A 24,061-nucleotide genomic window follows, 5' to 3' on the forward strand; every position below is an offset into this window, starting at 1 on the left:
AGTTCCCAGAAGACTCCAGATTCTCTCCTGCGCGCTTAGTAAAACCTGCTGTAACAACACACATCTGGATCTACAGTAACACTAGTGATTATCGTCACACCAAAGACGGACTGTGTTTATTTCATTACTCTTTCTGAAGACGTTTATTTTTATGTAAAAATGCATTAAAGGCTTTTCGAAGGCATCTTTATGTTCCCATGACATTTACACATTATTGTAGTGTAAATAAAACAGCTGTTAGGTTTTACTGAGCTTGTTGGAGAATATCAGGGTTCTACTGGGAACGTTCTCACACTCGCTGCTTTCTATTTTCATGCAAAAGAAAACAGAAGCCTAAAATAGAGCTTTTTTTTGTTTATATTTGAAAATCAGTTAGTCATGTTGTAATATGTCGCTTTTATTACATGCATGTGATAAAGGGAATCTTATTTATTTACTATTTTTAAGGTATGTTTGAAAATAGCGAATGGTTTTATATATAATACAGCAAACATGATAAACATATACAATAACATTTATTATTCATACTACTAAAGATAATATGGTGCCTAAGACTTTTGCACAGTACTATATTTTAACTTAATACTGTATTTAACTTAATTAATTTAATTTTAAGTAGTTCGTCCTTAATAATAATAATAATAATAATAATAATGATTTTTATATAGGATATTTTTTATATCATTTAAAAATATATATTTATTTATTTATTTTTATTTTTTTATGTTTTAAATGTATTATATCTATTAAAAACACAGGCTGTATAAACATTTTCTCTGAACTAAAGCCGGGCCTCTCAGTGTCAGTCTGTCGGGGGCGCTCTAATACCAGTTACTGTATTAAAAACACTTTCATGCTCATGAGAGAAAGACGAGACTGAATTATTCAGACTGCTGGATAAAAGTTCACCTAATTTTCTTTCCAAAAGACACTTTTACTTTGTTGTGCCTGCGTTAAACATAAACAAATATAATAATTAATCATGAGATTATCATTAACGCCTGTAATGTTTTATGTTGCACAGAGTGCTAACATGGGAGTGTAAAAAAGCAGAGAAATTATTTCTACCTTTAATTAAGTAAAAAGCTGTGTTTAATGAGAAGTGAGTATGAAGTTTTAGAAGTTTTCTAAAGATTTTTCAAAATGTATCAAATTAAATACTTTAAAATAATGTCACTTTCAGTTTGTTTAATGTTTAATGTGATGATTGGATATAAATATGTAAGCAATAAAACAAATACTTATTTAACTATATGAAATTAAATTATTACTTATATTTAATTTAATACAATGCTGCTTATTTAACGACATTTGTATGTATTTCATTCATGAATAATTAACACTAGTGTTAGTACGCGTTGTTGACTGTTAAAGTAGAGTTTGTAGAAAGAGTTAAATCTAATAACAATCTGCTGATCCTTAATGTAATCAGTGAGATAATAATAATAATAATAATAATAAATAATAAAAATAAATATTATTATTATTATTATTATTATTATTATTATTATTATTTGAGGTTGAAGCCCACGTACATGTCTGTGTGTCTCTCTGTACAGCAGAACTCTCTGTCTAACTTATTAATACAAAGAAATCCCATTCTGTAAGGTTGAGTATCTTACGCCTTGTTTACACTAAGTTGTCCTTCTTTGGTGCTCAGACAAATACACTCCCTGTTCGGTAATCGGAGAGTGAATCACAGATGAGAAATGGAAAAAGTAGATCAAAGGATAAAGATGAAGTTTTGTCTTAAAACCACTCCAGCGTGTTAAAATTCACTTATACCACTTCAGCGCTGTTATTTCAGCCAAAGTGAAAATATGAACTAATCCCAGTAAAAATATTCACTTTATCTTTTCTAATTAATATCTATTGGTGCAGGTGTTTGTTTACATTGAGACAGTAGCGCATTAGGAGATTATTTTACAGTAGATTATTAAATCATTTAGATTCACTGATGGTGCAGATTAAACTTCAGACAGAGATCTGAGGACTGCAGGAGATTCAGTAACGTCTAGACAGACAGTTCTGTGTGATGCTGAGAGACAATCTGGCTGGACAGTCAGACAGACAGACAGACAGACAGATAAAACATTTCTGAGACTGGTTTCGGCTCCTCCAGTGTTTAAAACTTGATATCATTAAAAGAGCGTTCTGACCCAATGTACAGATAAAACCTTTGCTTTATTTATATAGATTATAGTCTATAGTTTATTATTTAAAAAGTGAAGATGAACCCCCTGAAGAGTTCAGTTTCCCTCTGATGTGCCGTGCCGACCCGAGCTGTTCCGTGACTGATCACTTTGGCACGATATGTTGATTGATTATTTTTAAAGCCATGTGCTGTTCTTTGGAATCGCTCGAGTGACTCCACCCAGTAAACAACTCGAGAGAATTACGGGGCTAAAATGGACATAATCAAATGCTTTAAAATAATGGCACCTGTCAGTGGGTTTAATGTTTTACTTGTTTGTTGGATATAAATATGTAAACAATAAAACTAATACTTAAATACTAAATATATGTAAGTAAATTGTTACTAATATTTCATTAGTCATAATTCAACATAATATTTTATTATGCAAATGCTAATGGCTTTAACAGTAATTCTTTAATTAACGACATTTGTTTTTATTTCATTCATGAATAATTAATACCAGCGTTAGTGCGCGTCCTTGACAGTTAAAGAGTTTGTAGAAATAGTTTAGAGGTTAAAGCAAAAAATAATCTAATGAGCTTTAATGTAATCATTGATATTATTATTATTATTATTATTATTATTTTGCTGACCCGAGTTCTGCCATGACTGATCGCTTTGGCACGATGTGTTGATCGATGTTATTTTAAGCCACGTGCCGTTCTTAGGAAGCGCTCGTATGACTCCACCCAGTAAACAAGTCGAGGGAATTACTGGGTGCGAATACAAAATGAAAATGCTTCAGATGAAAACAGTATGCACACGACTCGTTCCAGAGAAACCCATTAGCCAAGATGGCACGCGAACGCTCAGGTGATCCTCTGCAGGAATTCTGTTCAGAATAAACAAGTTAATCATAAACGTCAGAGAACAACAGGCTTATTAGAGTGTTTAATGGTGTGTGAGGTAATTATGTAATGAGAGAAGGCCTGATTCCGTATGAAGTCAAATCTTTATAAACAGTAAAACAGTGATGTAACAGAAGCTAATCAAAGCGTTTTCTTGGCTGGTTTCCCTGATTATTTTATGCGTTTATTTAAATGAAGTGTTTCATCATAATATCCAACAGGGCGGCAAAACAAACAAACCTGATTGAAACAAACCTGGTTTAAACAAACGCTGCGATTTAAACTGCAGTATTTAATTATTAAATGTACCATTTTGTATTTACATATCCTGTATTCATCGCGGCTAATTTATTATTATTTTAATTCTGTGCGATATTACTGAGATGAGGATGTGTTCCCGGGAGAATCTGGTTCCTCTCAGGCCTCGGCTGATCATTTCAGTCTTTACTCTTTTATCTTAAAGATTTTCATTTATTTCCACAATTTGTTTATGTTCAGTAAAGCTGCCTTGCGATAATGAACATTGTTAAATTAAAAAAGAATTGAATTCCAGACTTTGTGTGCATTAGCTGTAATAACCCACAGACCCGTGAGATTAAACAGCGCGCAGGTCCGTATGGTGCTGATCCTGCAGCACTAATATTTATACCTGAGATATTAAACCAACACACCTACGCCTAGTTTTCGTACCATGTACACTTTAACTTTTTTCCCCCAGGAATCACAATTAATGTGCAACAGTGAAGAAGTCGAGATCATAAAGACGTGGTGCCTGATGGACCCCTGGAGGTTCTGGGTACCTTTGTGCCACGTCTGACCGTATTCTCCTCCTCCACGGATGTTGGCCACGGCGAGAATCCCACCCAGGTGTCTGACGTAGAGCAGGTTTGCTGTACTGCACACACACACACACACACACACACACACACACACACACAGAGACAGTGTGATATCACATATTTAACTTTCAGTTTTACAGCAGTACAGCCCTTAAGGCCTTTAAATAAAACCTTCACTCACCTCTGGATCACTTTATTCCTGATCCACTGCGGTCGTGGATTTTGCAAAAAACTTACTTTCACATTATAGAGATCAATGTTGCTGTTAAAACTGTTTATTTAAATTACAGAATTAAGTTTAAAACCAACATGATACACAGCAACAATACGATCACAGACGTCTGGACGGACAGGACGGGAATATTCACTGAAATGTTGTTTTAGTGCTGCTAAGTGAATATCTGTTTACACACACACACACACACACACACACACAGACAGACAGACAGATTAGTGAAGTCAGAATACACACTTGTAGTAAGGTTGGATGGCGTTCTCGAAGCCACCGTATCCGTAGAGAAACACAGGGTGTGAGCCGTCCTTCTGTAAACCACGAGCGTGAACCAGGAACATTGGGATCTTCGTGCCATCTTTACTGGGATAGAAAACCTGCAAACCACACACACACACACACACACACACACACACACACACACACTGACAGGGTGAGTTTTTAACACCGGAATAAAGCAGATACGTTGTGATGACCTGTGCAGTCTAATCACAGAGCTGGAGGTAAAACTCAGCACACAGAAGTAGAAGTGTTTGTTATTTTTATTTAATTTCACTTATTTAGGAGTCATTTTTAAAAGGCATTATGAGAGCCGTCTCTCACCTTCATATACTGTACTGGTTACACCACCATAAACTACAGTTAAAGTTCAACACGGGATTCGTCCTCATGAGCTGCAGGATCTCGTACCAGCTCACTGTTCTATGGAGCTTTTCAACTTCATGTACGTAAATCTGAAATACAGCTAAAGAGAAATCACCAGGTTCGAACCAGCAACCTTTGACCCCTTTAAGGGTCTGCAGGGACTCGTGCTGCCCGGCACTTTTCACCTCTGTAGCTTCATACAGTAACCCTGAACAACAGCCAGAGTAAAACACGGGTTCAAACCAGCAACCTTACATTCCTGAAGTGAGTGCTCATCCACACGAGCTATAGGAGCTTGAGACTGAGTGTTCTTTTATACAGCCTTCTACTTTCATACACACACACACACAACTTAGAACTATAACTATATACCATATTTGAACCAGCAACCTCACACTCCCAACCCACTCTCTCATCCACATGGGCTACAGGATCTCCTTCCTGCTTCCTCTTTTATAGAGCTTTTCACCTTCTTATACATAAACTGGAACTACAGATAAAGCTAAAAATCTGATGTGAACCAACAACCTCTCGACTCAACTCCATGACCTTCAGAACAGAAGGAAGAGCTCATTCACAAGAACTTCAGGGTCTCACATTTGAAGTTAGTTCTATAGAGCTTTTCAGCGTTGTACACGTAACCCTGGCAACATCGCACACACAAGCACTTGACCCAGGGTCGAGCTCTTATACCCATGAGCTCCTCGTGGTTGTGTGTTGTTTTATAGAACTTTTCACCTTCATCTTCTTAAACCTGACCTACAGCTGTAATAAGACAGGGCACAAACACACACACACACACACACACACACACACACACACACACACACACACACACACACACAATCTACAGGATCTTGTTCTTACTTCCTGTTTCATAGAGCTTTTCTCCTTCATGTACTGTATGTACAGTAACTCTGACCTCGTGGTGAAATAAAATGTCAGATTTAAACTAGTAACCTCTCAGCCCAGATGCAAGCACCCACCTTCATGAGCTTCAGGCTCTCACAGATGGTTGATTTATGAGTTTCCACCTTTTTAACCCCATCCAGTAAACCTGAAGTGCCACTAACGTTAAACAACAGGTTTAAACCAGGATCATCCCAATACAGAAGCGATAGCTGATCTACAGTACTTGAGCTACAAGATCTTCTGGGTGTGGATTATTCTATAGAACTCTGCACCTTCATATATTAACCCTGAACCACAGCTAACATTAAACAGACAGGTTTGAACCAGCGCCCTTCCAACCTAAAGGCAAACGGTCATCTGTATCAGCTACTCAATCTCATACTACAGTAGCTCTGTGTTCTACACAGCTGTTCATCTTCATTTATGTAGCGCTGAACTACAGATAAAGTCATATGCTGGGTTTGAACCCACAACCTCTCCATCCGGGGCCTATTGCTTATCCGCATCATCCACAGCATGTTATCCTGCTGCATCCTTATATAGATCTTTTAACCGTCATACTGTGTGTGTAACCTTGAATCACAGCAAGAGTAAAAAGCCTGGATTTGAACCAACAACCACTCAAGGCAGAGATAAGCACTCATCCACATAAGCGACAGGTTTCTCACATGTCTGCTCTGTTTTTAGAGCTTTTCACCTTCATACTGTATGCGTGACGTGAAGTGCGGCTGAAGTAAAACATAATGACGTGCGCCAAGGCTGTCACGCACCAGAACTCATGACACTGACCAGTACAGTCAGTGCCACAGGACCAGCTGACACCAGTGCTTTCTGTTTGAGACAGTGTCATACAGCCAGTGTTGTGGAAATTTCCAAACAACACATGAGGGGTGATGGCACAATGCCTTAGTGGTTAGCACTGTGGACTCACATCTCCAGGGTCTGGGTTCGATTCCTGTCGGTTCCCACCCACAGTCTAAAGACATGCAGACTAGCCTAATCGCCATTTCCAAATTGCTTCTAGTGTGTGTGTGTGTGTGTAGGTGATGAATGAGTGACATGAAGGGTGCATATATTTATAAGTAGTTAGAGTCACAACACATGTTGCAGAGCATCATCTGTGGGCCTTCAGGAACCTTCACTCTAACCACTGAGGAACGCAGGCACAACAGGTAAAAGTTAATCTAAAGTTCTCGCTGCACACGTTGTTCAGGAACGGTTTGAGGAACACGACTGAAAGTTTGAGACTCTGCCTCCAGATTCTCCAGATTTCAATCCAATCATGTGGAATTAAACACGTCCAATCCACTTTACAACATACTGAGAGCTTGTTGCCTGATACCACACAGAGGTTCAGGCCTCAGGCACCTGGTCAGTGTTTAGAGACACAAGGGGGCGCTACACTACATCAGGCAGGTGTTTTGAATGAAAGTCATGACTGATCAGTTTATGAATAAATTTATTTTAATAAATTAACAAATAAACACAAAATATAACAATTTCCAGTGGTAGATTGATGTGGCCCAAAATAGAACCCTGAGGAACTCTTTTCTTTTTTTCTCCTTTAGAAATGAAATAGGACTGAAATTATGATAAAAAATAAACCAGAGGTTTACAAAACAAATTCATCAGAGGGAATCATTTTAGTGTGTGTGTGTGTGTGTGTGTGGTTGTGTGTGTGTACCTGGCTGGTTTGATAATCAGAGAACTGCACACCCTTCACTTCCACCTGTCTAAACACTGTGGGCTCTGCGTCTGGTTTACTCAGGTCATAGTGGTAGATGATTCCTGCAGGTGAATTCACACACACACACACACACACACACAATAATAAAACTCTGTAAAGTAGTATTAAACATACATGAATCAGGTGTACAGAGGCTGTATAAAGTGAGATTAATAAAAACACCAATTATTGGATTCAACTTTGTTTTCTTGATTTTTCTTAATCACAGCTTTATTATCTAGAGTGATGTAGATGATGGTGATGAAGGTGCATTGTGCACTCCACCTGGTGTGGTAAAGGAGGTAAACTTGTAGAAGAAGTCGGCGTGTTTCTTCTTACAGCTGAGTCCCACCACCGTGCCCACGTCTAACGGCAGCTCGCGGATCCAGCGTCCGGACGAGAGCTCGTGCAGCTGCAGCGTGTCCTTCACATCATGCACAGTATTCACCAACAGGAAGCTCTGATTCACACATTCCACAAACCCTACCGAGGAAATACACACACACAAACACAAGACTTGCAAATCAGGAAATAAAACACAAATAAATGAAATTAATAAATAAAATAGTTTAAAGAGACAGAAATAAAGCAACAATCACTAGATTAACAGTGCATTAGGTAGAATTTATAAAAATAAAAATAAAAGTTGTCTGATGATGAACTGCGTAGAAAAAGTATAAGATTTGAATGTTTAAAAAACACCCCCCCCCCCCCAAGTGCCCACTCATTAACACTAAGCCCCACCCCTTATCGAGTTATAAAGTTAACTCTGAATAATTTATCTTCTGATAAGTAAAATGTGCTCAGACATTCGGCTGCTTGAGTTACAGCTCGTTTAACCACAAACTTCTCCACATAATGAGTTATGAGGATGTGTAGGTGCATTAGGAGTGTGTCTAATCAAATCTAATCAAAAGCAGTTTGTCTAATCAGTTTCGTTTAAATTACACAATAAACTTGCTTTGAGGCTGTGACTTAAACTATAACTACATAAAAGTTAGGCCAAGCAGTCAGATTAACCCTCAACACTCAAGCTGCGCAGATACGTTCTGGCAAGACTGCACTGGTCCGACTGAAAAAAACAAGCAAACAAACAACAAACAAACAAACACCTGCATATATAGAGAAGGCCTGAGACATCTAACCGTGCATCGGGGTGGCACCAAAAGTATTATTCCTTTTAAAATGCACAAATTTTACTCCGACTCGATTATGGGAATGATGTCGCATGAGTGTTGAACTCACAAAATGCGCATATTATTATTAATACTTGGCAAAACTACCATAAAAAACATGTGATCATACTATATGTATCTGTGCTTTTTCTGTGCCTGTGTGACTCAGTTCATCATATCGCCTGGTGGTGCTGAAAACACTTATGTCACTTTATACTTCACAATCCTGAGCCATAGATAAATAGATATTTCTGTGTGTGTGTGTGTGTGTATATATATGTATATGTATGTGTGTATATATATATATATGTGACATCGGTTTTAATGGTCAATAAAGCCAGGATTACAACAGAGCTTTGATCAGTGGCGTGATGATAAAGTCCCATGAATGGAAGCAGGGGCATCACGCACCAGAACCCATGACACTAACCACTTCAGCACTGGTGACTACAGCCTTACTGGACTTTCGTCCGAATGACTCAAAGCAAGACGATGAAGAGGAACTGGTAGAGGTTCATCGCCATCGCTTCCATGGATGTAGTGCAACACTAAGCAACACAAACGAACACACCGCAACGTACTGTACACTGAACCCAACCACACCAGCCGTATACTCTGGTTTCACACATTCAGTATTTGGACATTTCTAAATAAAATTATGAGAACGTTTGTACGTGTATAAACTGACTGACATGTTATGTTAAATAACATAATAGTGAAAGTAAAAGCATTTCCACACACACACACACACACACACACACACACACACGATGTGATGAGAACTCAACAGCTGTGTGTCCATAATAAAACCACTTGTTATTGAGACTCATCAGATAAAAGTCTTCGGTTTGTTAGGGATCATAAAGACTGGACTTTGGAGTGATGGAGAAAGGTCATGTGACCTGATGAGTCCAGACTGAGCCTATTCCAGAGTGATGGGCGTGTCAGGGTGAGAAGGGAATGACATGAAGCGATGCTCCCATCATGCATAGTGTCCACTGTACAAGCCTCTGGAGACAGTGTTATGATCTGGGGTTGATCAGTTACTCAGGTCTAGACTCAGTAACGTTATGGGGCAATAAAATGAAGTCAGCTGACCACCTGAATGTACTGAACCACCAGAGGATCACATCTATGGAGGGTTTAGATCTTCTCTGGTGGCACGCGCCGTATTCCAGTGTGAGAGAGCGTCTCTGAGAGCAGGAGGAATCATTTACACACACGAACTGGACACCACAGAGTGTGTAATCAAAGCTAAAGGCATTTTTTTGGCCAGGTTGTGTATAAGGTACCATGATTAGAGAATCTGCAACTATTTGAAGGAACATTTCTACATTTTTTGTAATAGACAAAGATATTTTCTTCGACATTAGGTGTAATGTACACAAGATGATCTACACGACAGAGACGAGGCCACTTATTAAAGACGCACTGCTGGTGTACAGTAGCTCTCCTCTAATACTGCAGAGCTCGCACCAGCATGATGTAAACACCAAAACCCGATATTATCCCCAGAATCCACGGCTGTTAAATTCACACTGCGTACTTCCTCTTTCTCATCCAGAGAAACTCAGACCAGTGAAAGTCCTGTGCCCACTCTGCGGTCAGATCTTCTGAGAAGAAAAAAACAACGAGCAGAGAGTTTTTTTTTCATTGTTTTCAGTCGAAACAGGAAACATGAGGAAACCAGGAGGAACACCACAGGACGGCGGCTCTACAGAATGTGCAGTGAAATGAGGAAGTGCATGTGTGTGTGTGTGTGCGTGTGTGTGTGTGTGCGTGTGTGTGTGTGTTTGGGAAATGAGCAATTGCTAAAATCTTTCAGGAAAAGGTGTAACTACAAAATGATTCTTCATCCCTTTTTTGTCTCTCTTTGTCTCACACTTTTTTCTCTTTCTCTCTCTGTCATCAGTCGGTCTGTCTACCTCTGTGTGTGTGTGTGTGTGTGTGTGTTGTTTTTACCCAGGACGTCTTTCTCGTGTTGAGGGACCAGTGTGCTCCACTTCTCCCTCTGGGGCTCCTGCAGGTCGATGTTGATGACGCGGTACCGCGGTGCGTCCAGGTTAGTGCGGAAGGTGAACACGGTGCCCTCGTTGGTCACGTAGGAGTACTGCGCCTCGAACGTGTCCACCAGCTTCACCCACGGCAACAAACCTAGACAGCAGAGAGACACTCAGACGTGATGTTCACCTCCTCACTCTGATCACTCTCAGACCTGCTCAGAGGTGAGGAAGGTCAGGTTTACAGTAAGTGTCTGCAGATGTGTGAGTGTGGGCGTCGACCGTGGGACGTCTCACTGTCACGTTACACAGAAACCAAAAACTCAGAATCTTCCACTTCTGTTCAGGAATCAGAACTTCCTCCTAAACATGACGGCCGTGTCACAACATCATCAGTGTAACGCTACGATAATGCGTAATGTTTACCGCTGTGATGTTAGTGACTGTGTCTGACATTTAACAAGACATCTGTATAAATAAAGAAAGGTTTTCTCCGTACATCGTTCATCACACATTCAATGATAACTTTACATGTGATATATTGGAGGACCAAACACCGGTCTTAGAAAAAGTTTCTATCTCTCCAGCCAGATTGTCTCTTAGCATCACACAGAACTGTTCGTCTAGACGTTACTGAACCTCCTGCAGTCCTTAGATCTCTGTCTAAAGTTTAATCTGCACCATCAGTGAATCTAAATGATTTAATAATCTACTTTAAAATAATCTCCTAATGCGCTACTGTCTTAATGTAAACAAACACCTGCACCAATAGATATTAATTAGAAAAGATAAAGTGAATATTTTGACTGGGATTAGTTCATATTTTCACTTTGGCTGAAATAACAGCGCTGAAGTGGTATAAGTGAATTTTAACACGCTGGAGTGGTTTTAAGACAAAACTTCATCTTTATCCTTTGATCTACTTTTTCCATTTCTCATCTGTGATTCACTCTCCGATTACCGAACAGGGAGTGTATTTGTCTGAGCACCAAAGAAGGACAACTTAGTGTAAACAAGGCGTAAGATACTCAACCTTACAGAATGGGATTTCTTTGTATTAATAAGTTAGACAGAGAGTTCTGCTGTACAGAGAGACACACAGACATGGACGTGGGCTTCAACCTCAAATAATAATAATAATAATAATAATAATAATAATAATAATAGTAATAATAATAATAATAATAATACATTAAATTACATTAAAGATCAGATCAGATTATTATTAGCTTAAACTCTTTCTACAAACGCTTTAGCGACGCATACTCACGCAAGTGAGGAATAAATGAGTGATGTCAGATTCAGTGTGTGAGTGTGACATTACCTAAAGTTACCACACCTCGCACACAGTGTTTGATGTTCTGGTTTTGATCTTATCTCTTTATGTGTGTTTATTGTGATTTTGGAATTGCCCAGTTAGTCTGTTTGCTGATCACTGGACTTTTTGCCTGTTCCTGTTTTTCACTTTCCTTCATGATTAAGTTTTACATGTACAGTACCAGTTTTAGGAAAATATCTAATATGTACTCGTAGCCATCTCAGTGTCCCTCAGGACAAAAAAAATCCCTAAAAACTGGTATTTTAATAAAATCTAATGTTTTAATGAAACCGCTTATTTTTCTTCTTCTGTAAGGTAATTTAATAAATGGCACTGCTATTAATTTATAATGATGGATCTGATGATCTGACATGAACACACACACACACACACACACACACACACCTGAGATGCCGTTAGGGAGCTGGTGTAAGTCGCAGTACCACAACTGGTTCACAGGCTCACACCCTTCAGTGATGGACAACACAGAATATCGTCCATCATCTGATATCTGTACAGACAGAGAGAGACAGAGAGAGAGACAAAGAGAAAGGCAGAGAGAGACAGATCGAGACAGAGACAGAGAGAGGCAGAGGGAGAGAGTACATTTTTAATACAATAATAATAATAATAATAATAATAATAATAATAATATTATAATTAAAGTTTGCTATTATTATTAAACCTCATCTTAATTAATGTTAATTACACGGCACTGTAATAGAAACATACAATGTAAATATACAGTGTTCGAGTGAAACCAGGACTTTTGCTTGTACAGAATAACAGAACACAGTCCTGAGAGTAAACACTCCCGTGATGTCTCTCTATAATCCCCTGATACACTAATGCACTGATCCCAGTGTCTCACTAGAGCTCGGACACCATCAGGGGAGAACGTTGTTTTAGATGTACGGCCTTTTTTAAAATGTTTGTATCGTTCAGATGTTTTACTGCGGATCTTAAGTCTTATGTAAACGTCAATCACTTTTACTCCCTCATTCACCAGAAATTTCACCACAAGTCCCGATTTGATGTAAACGCCGCCTCCTACATGGTGATTATGTGTGTGTGTGTGTGTGTGTGTTTGTTTCTAGTGTGACCTCAATAAACCCTGTTTATTCATTGCTAATAAAATAATTAAAAACCCAGCATATCAAATATTGATAAAATATAAGATTATGTAATTAAGCCAATAGAATTGGGCTTACAGTCTGAACTCTGCCTCTGCTGGGACTCATTTATCAGTCTGTTAGTGAATGTGTGTGTAAGTGCTTGTGTGAGCCAAACAGATCTGGTTTATTAGATTTGCTGATTTTCCCTTTAATTGAAACCTGGGTTTCTGACTCAGCTCATTTGCATGTGGTAACACCCACCAAACTCCATAAAAGGGAAAGTGCACTGAACGCCTGGAGCACAGCACGAACAATCAGTTCAAGTGAAGACCGAAAAACTAAAGTGGAAGTCAATCCTCCTTCTACTGGATGTTCGCGGTGTTGTTGGTGTTATTTCAGCTGTTCCCCATCAGGGGTCGCTACAGCCTGGTCTCTATTTATAAACCTCATTTATTTATTGACTTATTTATTTATTTATTTATTTATTTATGTTTCTGTTATTTATGTAGCTTTTAAATAAAGTCAGTGAAGTAAAACGTCTCGTTTTCGCGGGTTTCTATCGGGTCACGTGAGGATGGGGGCGTGGCCTGGCTGAATGAGGAAGCGTGACGGTGCAGTTTCTCCTACAGTGACGCTGCTGTGCCATTTCGGATTCTCCGGGAACTCGGCCACCAACACGTCCTCTGATTGGCTGGTGCCGATCACGTGATAGTAGAGTTTCTGGTTGAGGTTAGAGGTCGTCTCCGTGCCTGCAGGGGAAATGATTATTGTTGTTTAGTGTGTTAAAAACACTAAAAACGTGTCTATACGTTTATTATTTGCCCTTTAAACAGACACACAGTAAATATGTTTAAAAGTTTTTAAATTAAGTATGTTTCTGGGTTTCAAAAGATAATTAGTACAATTCCCAGCCAGAAACCAGGACTGGATAAAAGTGTCTGAGACACTCCGTGCCCTGCTGCCTGTGACATGGGGCTCGACCCCGGGACCGCCAATGAGTACAAGGCAGTGTGGAGTCACAGGAGGAAACCTCAGTCGAAGGAAACCTCATCCAGCAAGGTGGCTCTAGGAAAGTGGGAATGATGATAGACTTCAGAAGGATGGATGCAGAAGCATCTCTGCTGGACACTTTGTGGCTGCAGCTAACTGTACTAGCAATGCTAACAGCACTATTGATGCTAACGGCAGCGTACACATGAAGAGTGTTAAAGCTTTCATCTTCTCAAAGCCCAACATGATGAAAGCCTTCAAGAGGGAGATATTCAACCTCTTCCTGTCACAGCCAGTTATCACTCCTGCACTGAAGGAACCCCAACCTGCCCCTCTGACCCTGAAGTCCTGACCTCAGCTTCGATTCAAAAGGCGTCAGATCATAAGCAGTGTGAGTGAGCGGGCATGTCTCACCCTTACCACCGCAGCCCCTCAGGGTGTGTCCTGAACCCCCTTCTGTACTCAATGTACACCTACGACTTCCAACTCCAAATCCATTATCAGGTTCACTGACGGATCCGTTGTGGTGGATCAGATCTTCGATAGCAAAGGAAAGACATACCTGGAGGACCTTTTACCAGGAGAACATTCTCCTCCTGAACCTCAGCAAGACCCAGGAGCTACTGTAGTAGGTGACTTCAGCCTGAAGCATAAGAGGACTGCTCCGTCGGACAGCAACCGCACGCTCCACCATCCCCATTAATATACAGGTACGGTTACTGATTATACACTGAAATTTAATCTCCACATCTCAGCACCATGTTGCACATTCCCTTGTTTGTTTGAAACAACCTGCACTGTATCTTGTGCCGTATATAATTACACTGATGCTGACATCTCTTTATCAGTTTATACTGTGTATGCTGCTGCTACCTTCTGTTGTTCCCTGGGTTATATTTCTCCTTATAGTCTTACTCTAGTGTTCAGTGCCTTGCAAGCACATCTTGTCACGTTACAAACATAAACGTAAATGTATTTTATTGGGATTTTATGTGACAGACCAACATAAAGTGGCACAGAATTGGAAAGTGAAAGGAAAATAATATTTTTTTTTTTTTTTTTTTTTTACAAATAAATATTTGACAGTGTGATGCATTTGTATTCACTCCCCTTTACTCTGATACTCCAAAAATCCAGTGGAACCGATCACCTTTAAAAGTCTCCTAATCAGGAAATAGAGTCGACCTGTTGTATTTTAACCGCAGTATAAATACTGTACAGCTGTTCTGTGAAGCCCTCAGAGGTTTGTTAGAGAGAATTAGTGAACAAACAGCATCATGAAGCCCAAGGAACACACCAGACAGGTCATGGATACAGTTGTGAAGAAGTTAAAGCAGGGTTAGGTTATAAAAAAAACATCCCAAGCTCTGAACATCTCACAATATCCATCACCCAAAAAAGGAAAGAGTACAGCCAACTGCAAACCTACCAAGACATGGACGTCCACCTAAACTGACAGGCTGGGCGAGGGGAACATTAATCAGAGAAGCAGCCATAAGGCCCATGGGAACCCTGGAGGAGCTGCAGAGATCCACAGCTCAGGTGGGAGAATTTGTCCACTGGACTTTTAGTCGAGGCCTCCACAAATCTGACCTTTATGGAGAAGAGGCGAGAAGAAAGCCATTGTTGAAGAAAGATATTTGAAGTCCCGTTTGCAGTCTGCGACAAGCCGTGTGGAGGACACAGAAAGCGTGGGAGACGGTTACTTGTTACTTTTTAGTCTAAATGTAAAACGCTAACTAACACTGTGCATGGTGGTGGCAGCATCATGTTGTGGAAGGCCAATAACGAACTCCATATTACTTAAAAACATTCTTCTCATGTGTTAGAACGGCCCAGTCAAAGTCCAGACCTAAAGTGAAATTGAGAATCTGTGTCATGGCGTCAGCATTGCTGTTCACAGACAATCTGACTAAACTTTAGCCATTTTGCCAAGCAGAACGGGTGAACATTTCACTCTCTAGATGTGGGAAGCTGATGGAGACACGCCCAAAAGACCTGCAGCTGTAATTGCAGCAAAAGGTGGTTCTGACTCAGGGGGGTGAATACAAGTGCACGCCACACTTTTCAGATTTTTATTGTTAAAAAAATCTTTAAAACCATTAATAATTTTCCAATTCTGTGCCACTTTGTGTCGTCTGTCACATAAAATCCCAATAAAACACATTTACGTTTGTGTTTGTAACGTGACAAAATGTGGAAAACTTCAAGGGGTGTAAATACTTTTACAAGACACTGTAAATATAATGTTTACAACAGTCACACACAGTGGTGGTAAACATCGTTACGTGTGTGGTTGGGTGTGTGTTCTAAATAAACTAGAATCAGGAGCGCGTTACCGTCGGCCTTGCCGTCCTGCAGGGGGTAACAGTTGTAGAAGATGCCCTTGGCGTCGTGGCTCCAGGCCAGGCAGCTGAACTTCACCCTCTCCAGGACGTCAGGAAGCTGAGTGAGATCATCAGCCTTCATGAACCTCACCGTCACCCAGTCGGAACCGGCGCTGCTCAGACCGTACGCAAAATACTCACACTCCTCCGACAGACGGCCCACTGAGAGAATGCACACACACACACACACACACACACACACACACACACACACACAGACTAATTAATTAGAAAACATAAGAACGTAAGAGAGAGAGGCAGAGAGAAGCATGATGTGTGTGTAAGAGAGAGTAAGTTCCAGTTCCTACTCTTAAGAGCCACGGTTCCGTCCTCAGACAGTGTGTTTGGATCGAAGAAGACAGACGCCGGACTGTTCAGAGAGTCCTGTACGTACAGCACGTCCTGATTCTGCAGTCCCTCGTTGTGGAAGTAGAAATACCTGCCGGATCATTGATGATGGTTATTACAGTTATTATTTTATTGGTTCCGTTCACTACATTAGGACCAGGTCCAAGTGCTGAGACTGAATCTGGAAACTGTGTGTGAGAGCTGAGAGATCAGCAGGTGGCGTGTTTCACTGACGTTCCTCCACAATAAATGTAACTATAAACAGATAAAATGTAGAGCGTGACATTTATATCAGTGAAATAAAAAGTATCAAATAAAAAAAATGTGTGTCTTTACTGGTTATTTGCTGTGATGTTAAGAACAAAACACTTTAAACCATACTGTAATTAGACAATAACGGTTTGTGTTTAAATTAACAAAAGTGTGTGTGTGTGTGTGTGCACGCACCTTTTTCCTCTCTTATAGGGGCAGCTGTATTTGGGAAAGTTGTACAACTCAGTGAGGCGTTGATGAAACTTCTCTCGGACCTCACACTGATCCAGGAACGGCATGGTCAGTTTATTCTGCTCCTCCACAAACGCCTACACACACACACACACACACACACACACACACACACACACATAAAAATACTCACACACCTCCTAAAATTCTCTTTTTTTTATTATCTGAATATAAACCCTTACAGTGGTTAGCACTGAGGTCTCACACATCCAGGGCTGAGGGTTTGATTCCCACCTCAGGGTCTGTGTGTGTGTGTGTGTGTGTGTGTGTGTGTGTGTGTGTGTGTGTGTGTGGAGTTTGCATGCTCTCCCCGTGCTTTGTGGCTTTCCTCTGGGTTCTCCAGTTTCCTCCCACGGTCCAAAGACCTGCAGATTGGGATAATTGTTGTTCCCAAATTGCCTTTGAGTGATAAATATAAACCTTTGTCTTGTATTGTAATACACACACACACACACACACACATGCGCGTTTCTTGGTGTGTCTGTGTAAAGTCATTAAGACGTTTTCTGACATAAACAAATGATTAGTTAATTGAAAAATCTGCAACAAAGAGTTGGATCACTCATATAAAAATTTATTTAAAAAATCTATAATTTTTTTTAAAACACCTTAACATGTGTTTAAAACTAAATTTAATAAACTAAAACCCTCAAAGTTCTAGTTTAGTTGGAATGTTAAAATAAGCAGAATATTAGTTAAAGTCATTAAATAACACTTTTTGTAAATATTGTAAATAAGTAATATGTAAAAGAGGGGGGGGGGGTGTATAAAGATGAACTGGTCCATCATCAGTACTGCGTGTGTGTGGTGTGTGTGTGTGTGGGGGGGGTCACGGGGGCCTGAGGCCTACCCCAGGGAGTACATGCACACGCGCATGGTGACTACGGGCGATGTGTTAACCCCAGTCAGCCCACACTGTGTGTCTCTGGATGGTGGGAGGAAACCGGAGAACCCAGAGGGAGCACGGGGGGAACATGCACACTCCACACACATCCCAACTCTGGAGGTGTGACAGCGTTGACCTCGACGACATCATGTTCCTGTTTATATTTATTATTATTATTGTTGTTGTTGTTGTGTCACCTTAGTCTCTTCACTGTCAGGGTCTTCCAGCCACCAGTACGGATCGGAGATCTTCACCCCATTATAGTCATTCACCTGTGGGACACCACACACACACACACACACACACACACACACATGGTCAGCTTGACTAATCCTGACAACAGGTAAAGGAAATGTGAGCTACTCAAAGTTTCCCGTGTGTGTGTGTGTGTGTGTGTGTGCGTGTGCGTGCATGTGCGTGTGTGTGTGCGTGCATGTTAATTCATCAGTGTCTTTTAAGAGAAACCAGAAGAACAAAAGAGAAAGAGTGCTTGTGTGTGTGTGTGTGTGTGTGTGTGCGTGTGTGTGCGCGTGCGTGCGTGTGTGTGTAAAAGTGAAAGTCATGCTCACCTTACTCTCGTCTCGTCGTGCTTCAGGGTATTTGTACGCCATGTAGAAGGTTCAGAGTGGAGTTTTCTGTCCTCTTAGCAACTTTTTTTTTGTGTTTGTGTGTATTTTGGAGTGTGTGTGTGTGTGTGTGTGGACACAGATTCTCAGTGAGTCAGCTGCCCGAGAGTACAAAGTGAAAGCAAAAGCAAATCATCTCCCTTGTTCTTCCCCAAACCCATCCCCCTCTCTCTCTATTCCGGCACCACAGGAAGTGACATCAAAGGCGACCGGCATGTGGAACAGATACAGAGGAGCGTTTGAAAAAGTCTTTTGTGTGTGTGTGTGTGTGTGTGTGTGCGTAAAATGTTGGACCATATTTTAGAGACACTTTCTGTAAGGTTGTAAAAAATTTGGAAATCTTTAAAAAAGAAATCAACATAATGATTCTCTATACACCGTGATGTGAAAGAGTATTTGCCGCTTCTTGATTATTATTTTTCTGTATATTTAACACACTTAAATGACTCAGATCATCAACAACAACAACAAAATAATAGTACATAAATATAATCTGGGTAAATATACTGTATAATGCAGTTTGATGAATGATTAAATGATGAGTTACCTGCCTGACCTTTTCATGTGAATGATCAGATCATGCCACAAAGAAATCTAAAGAAATTTAAGAACAGATGAGAAACAATAACAATAACAATACAACAGTATCAGTCTGAACGGAGTTACAAAATCATGTCTTAGGCTTTGGGACTCCAGTGAACCACAGTGGGAGACGTTATCCACACATGGAGAACAGGGGTGAACCTTCCCAGGAGCAGTCGGCCTCCCAAAATTACTCCGAGAGTTTACACAACGACCCCTAATCCAGGAGCTCATAAAAGAACCCAGAACAACATCTAAAGCCCTGCAGGCCTCATTCTTCTCACTTAAGACCAGAGTTTATGATTCAACAATACAAAAGACACTGTTGACCAAAAAGAACTCAAAAGCTCGTCTCACATCTGCCAAAAAACATCCTGATTATCCCCAAGATGTTTGTGCAAATATTTTGTGGACGGATGAGACAAAACTTTTTGGAAAGTGTGTGTCCTGTTATACCTGGTGTAAAACTTACTCAGCATTTCATGAAAAGAACATCATACCAACAGTCACACATGGTGGTGGTAGTGTGATGGTTTGGGGCTTTGCAGCTTCAGGACCTGGACGACTTGCCATAATGGATGGAACCATGAATTCTGCGTTCAACAAGAAAATCCTAAAGTAGAATGACCGTCCATCAGTTCATGTCCTCAAGTGCAAGTACACTTGGGTTATGCAACAGGACTAAGTAGAGCTAAGCAGGTTTAGACAGATTTTTTTCCCTAAATAAGTGAAATTGAAAATTAGTTTGATGATAGATCTGTTTGTCTGACAATGCAAAAAAAAAAAAAAAAGCCTGAGTGCTGCAGCGATGCTGTCCTTCTGTCAGTCTCTCCCATCTCCACAAGGAAGCTTAGGATCTCGTTTATAGTGTACATCAGAATTATTCTTCCAGTGCTTTCTGTTCCAGTATATAAATCAGTATGTTATCTACAGAATGGATACAAGTGAAATATACCCTGGTAGAAAAACAGCCTTTAGAGTTACAGGCACTGCAAAGATGAATCTAAGTAGAAAGAGCAGTGTAGGATGAACCCTGATCTGTTCAGGACATTAAGGATGGAAACAGCCTAAGGGAAAAATCTATCTCAGTTATTTAGTGCAGGTAATGATAAACCTGTAGCGCCTCCCTATTGGGAGGTTTGTAAAAGGTGCATGCTTCAGCTGAGAGGTGTATTTACTGTAAGAATGCCTTCTGCCTGATGTTTGGTGTGTCAGAACACAGAGCACTTTGCAGTTCATTGTGTATAGAGCTGCGTAGCTGCAGACCAGTCAGGGTGCCCATGGGGACATGTGTCCTCCACCAAAACACCTACAATGGGCAGGTGAGCATCAGAACTAGACCAAGAAGGGGCCTGGCATGATGGATCATGTTTTCTTTGATGAAGAAGGCAAGCCGGATATGTTGATGATGTTTAGTTTGTTATTAATAATATATGTTTGAAAGCCTGCGTATGTTGCAAAACCGTTTTGCAAAACCAGATGTGCTCTAGTGATTTTACAATGGTGGATGAGTTGCATGGTTTTTATTTGGTTTGGTGGGAGCTCACTGTCTTAGTGCTCACTGCAGGCCCAGGTTTGAAGGCACGGTTCTCTCCTGATCAATCAAACAAAAGCACGGTTCTCTCCTGATCAATCACACAATCAATAAATACATCTATAGCCGGTGAGATTAGACATTTATTAAGCTGAACAGCATCATCTTTGCAGGAGTAAAGATCGGAAGATTCACCAAAACAAACCAAAATCCATGTCAGTGTGGTGAAATCTGTTACTACAGCACTGCAGTGACGTTCATTCCTGGCAGAAAGTCATATTGGTTTTGGCTGGTTTCCACACTTCAGGGTTAGGACTTTAGATGGCAAACACCCATCAGTAACTATTTACACACCGTACAAGTCGTCCAGGGCACTTCTAAAGAACTTCACTTGAAACCACCCTGAAGAGGTGACAGAGGGCGAAACACAAGACAGACTCAAAGGCTTTATTAAAAAAAACAGCAGAGTAATACAACACGAGCGTATTTCATTTCTCACATTCTGCACGTTTCAAATGTCATCTGGAAAAAATAACAAGCATAAAAAAGAGGGTTGTCTTACACATCAAATAATTTCCATTAAATCTTTTCCATGATGTTAAATGATGTCATGTGTTTATGCGGTGTCATCTTCGGCTTTCAGGAAAAACTGCAAATCCAGACAAGTTCTCCTGTCAGTAAAATCTTTCTAAACTTGTTCAGACAAGACGCAGAATCAGAGCCAAACGTATCTAAAGTGCGAATATATCACATAACATGGCATATTATGTAGGAAATGTTCAAATGTGTCACAAACACTCTACAGAAAGTTCCAGGTCTTGTCCCAGAGTACAATGTGAACTGAACTTTTCAAAACGTCCCTCACACATCTGAAGCGTATCATCAAATGCACCTGCTACTTCATGGCTAGAGTGTGAGCGCTAACACTGCTTTAACCTGATGCTGGGCTGACGCGGCTGCTAGTCCAAACATCAGCGGTCAAGCGATTTTGTTCCCTTGTCTCTATCACTTCCTGTCACGTTCACAGCTTAAAAGTTAAGGATAAATATTTAAGAAAATGGCAGCTTTGGGATGGCAGCTATTTCTGTGACGTACTGTATTGACGCGCAAACGAATGTATGACTTGGTTCTTTTTTCTGAGCTAAGCTAGGTTAGAAAGACAGACAGAGATGCCTTTCAAACTAGTGCAACAACTCAGCCTGACTGGTATTCACTGACATTAGGCTGTCAGTGAGGCTGTCTTCACTGGCACACACTTTGACATGATGCAGGAGGAGGGACCTTGTGTAATGTGCAGATGTTTATATGACTTGTGAAGGGGGCGTCCAGCTGGGTCTACAGTCGACACAGACATTCACTCAACAACATCATACATCCACAGCCTGAGCCTGCCCTGTGTCATGGTGTAAATGTGCAGGTCCTGATCATGCCAGATGATCATTGTCAGGATTGTTCCTGAGTATGGGCCGACTTTAAACTTCTATTTTCAGAGTGATACTCCTCCAGGTCACACAGTCTTCTCAAACTGGTTTCTCCTGTCACTAGATCAGACCCACGTAGAGCCCTATGGGGTAGAACATGAGATTTGCAGCATGATGACGGCGTTTATGTCATGTGGAGCGAAAGTCTTAACAGGATGTTTCCAACATCACTCCATTTTCACTCCACAGAGGTTCCTACTGTAGATGATGATGAAGATGATGAGGATGATGACTATTTAAAAAAAAAAGGGGGGTAACCAAGGGGCAGCTTCTGGTTCTGAAAAATTAAGCCAATACAGAAGCCCTAAAACATGAAGTTTCCCAAATTACCACTAGGGGCTGGCTCCAAAAGCGAGTGAATCCCCATAGAGTGCGATGTTAAAATGCCTGACTTTACAACAGAACTGTTCATCACAACTGTACAGGGGGATTTTTTATATAGTTAAAATTATATTAAGCCATGATAGATGTTATAGATAAATAATAGGTAAAACGTTATGCAAATATGGGACGAGAGTGGCCTCACTTTAGCTAACCAGTTAAGTGGAATAGTGGTAGTTTAACTTAGCACTGGCCGTGTGGCCTACGGATGAGGGAGTTTAATCAAATGTTATGTGCTCTTAGCATATAAATTAATATTGGCCCCGGTAGAATTTTAGCAAAGCTAAAGATAAGCTAGCTAACTCACTGTGACTCAGTTAAGTAGGTGTGTTCTGAACAACACCTACTGTATGGAGGACTAAACATGACATAATTATAAATAAATAAATGTGTAAACAAATAAGTAGTATAAAAAATAAATAAATACATAAATACAATAAGCCCTGGGAAATTGCTAAATATATTCCTACTTTTGTTTCTTAACATATTTCAAGTTGATGTATTTCTGCATTTCCACATTTCTACATTTCTTTGTCGCTGTATGCTGATAAGGTAGGCGGTCCCAGCCTCAGTCGACACCGGGATTGGGCCGCAGGGCACCTCAGACAGAAGCAATCGATCTAATCAGCGTGATGCTTTTTCGTTATCTGAAACTAACTATGCAAATGGCTGTTAGCACACGTTCTGCAGGATCCTTAACCAAACTGTGTTTGACGGTCTTCAAGTACTTCATGTCCTCACGCAGATAAAGGAAGGGAACGTTGGGTGTCCATGGTGTGTTTTACCCAGAAGTAGAAGAGCCTCAATTATATTCGGAGGTAAAACGCACCGTGGACGCCCAACGTTCCCTTCCTCTTCTGCGTGAGGATATGAAGTTGGCGGACAACTTCTTGAAGACACGTGTGTTTAAGATCAACATCCATCTCAGCATCAAGCTGAACTAAATCGTCCATTAATCTTTCGTCTATGTAGAAAACGTAGTCGTTTGCTGCGAGGTTTTCAATTTCACCGGCTAATGATTTTAACTGATGAGCGGCAGCTTGTAAAAAAACAAAACAAAAAACAACACCATAGTTGCCAGACAGCGGTCATTACAAGCCAAGGCATTACTAGTTGAGTCGAAACAATCTCACTTCGTTTAACCAATCCCAGTTTCGACTAAGGCTGGGACCGCCTACGTTTTCAGCACACAGCGACAAAGTAATGTAGAAATGTGAAAATGTGGAAATGCAGAAATAAATAAATCTTAAAATATGTTAATAAACAAAAGTAGGAATATATTTAGCAATTTTCTAGTGTTGGTGCCTTAAGCAAATCCCTCAACCCTAAAAATCA

At 40.4% G+C, this 24,061-nt stretch overlaps 1 protein-coding gene across 1 annotated transcript in view; it reads right to left on the reverse strand.

The window, feature by feature from the left end:
* LOC128544465 (prolyl endopeptidase-like) overlaps nucleotides 1–18,888 on the reverse strand; it is a 21,376-nt gene extending 2,488 nt beyond the window's left edge. Inside the window, exons 1-12 of the mRNA XM_053514596.1 lie at nucleotides 18,692–18,888; nucleotides 18,320–18,394; nucleotides 17,180–17,313; nucleotides 16,693–16,823; nucleotides 16,337–16,546; nucleotides 13,635–13,756; nucleotides 12,298–12,403; nucleotides 10,537–10,728; nucleotides 7,685–7,882; nucleotides 7,358–7,461; nucleotides 4,357–4,493; nucleotides 3,846–3,940 (exon numbers count right to left, since the gene is read on the reverse strand). Of these exons, the coding sequence (XP_053370571.1) occupies nucleotides 3,846–3,940; nucleotides 4,357–4,493; nucleotides 7,358–7,461; nucleotides 7,685–7,882; nucleotides 10,537–10,728; nucleotides 12,298–12,403; nucleotides 13,635–13,756; nucleotides 16,337–16,546; nucleotides 16,693–16,823; nucleotides 17,180–17,313; nucleotides 18,320–18,394; nucleotides 18,692–18,733 (1,546 nt within the window). The 5' untranslated portion in view covers nucleotides 18,734–18,888. The remainder of the gene's footprint in view (nucleotides 1–3,845; nucleotides 3,941–4,356; nucleotides 4,494–7,357; nucleotides 7,462–7,684; nucleotides 7,883–10,536; nucleotides 10,729–12,297; nucleotides 12,404–13,634; nucleotides 13,757–16,336; nucleotides 16,547–16,692; nucleotides 16,824–17,179; nucleotides 17,314–18,319; nucleotides 18,395–18,691) is intronic.
* Between the last annotated feature and the right edge of the window lie 5,173 nt (nucleotides 18,889–24,061).

Source organism: Clarias gariepinus, chromosome 16, assembly GCF_024256425.1.
Source record: "Clarias gariepinus isolate MV-2021 ecotype Netherlands chromosome 16, CGAR_prim_01v2, whole genome shotgun sequence".
Lineage (NCBI taxonomy): Eukaryota > Metazoa > Chordata > Actinopteri > Siluriformes > Clariidae > Clarias > Clarias gariepinus.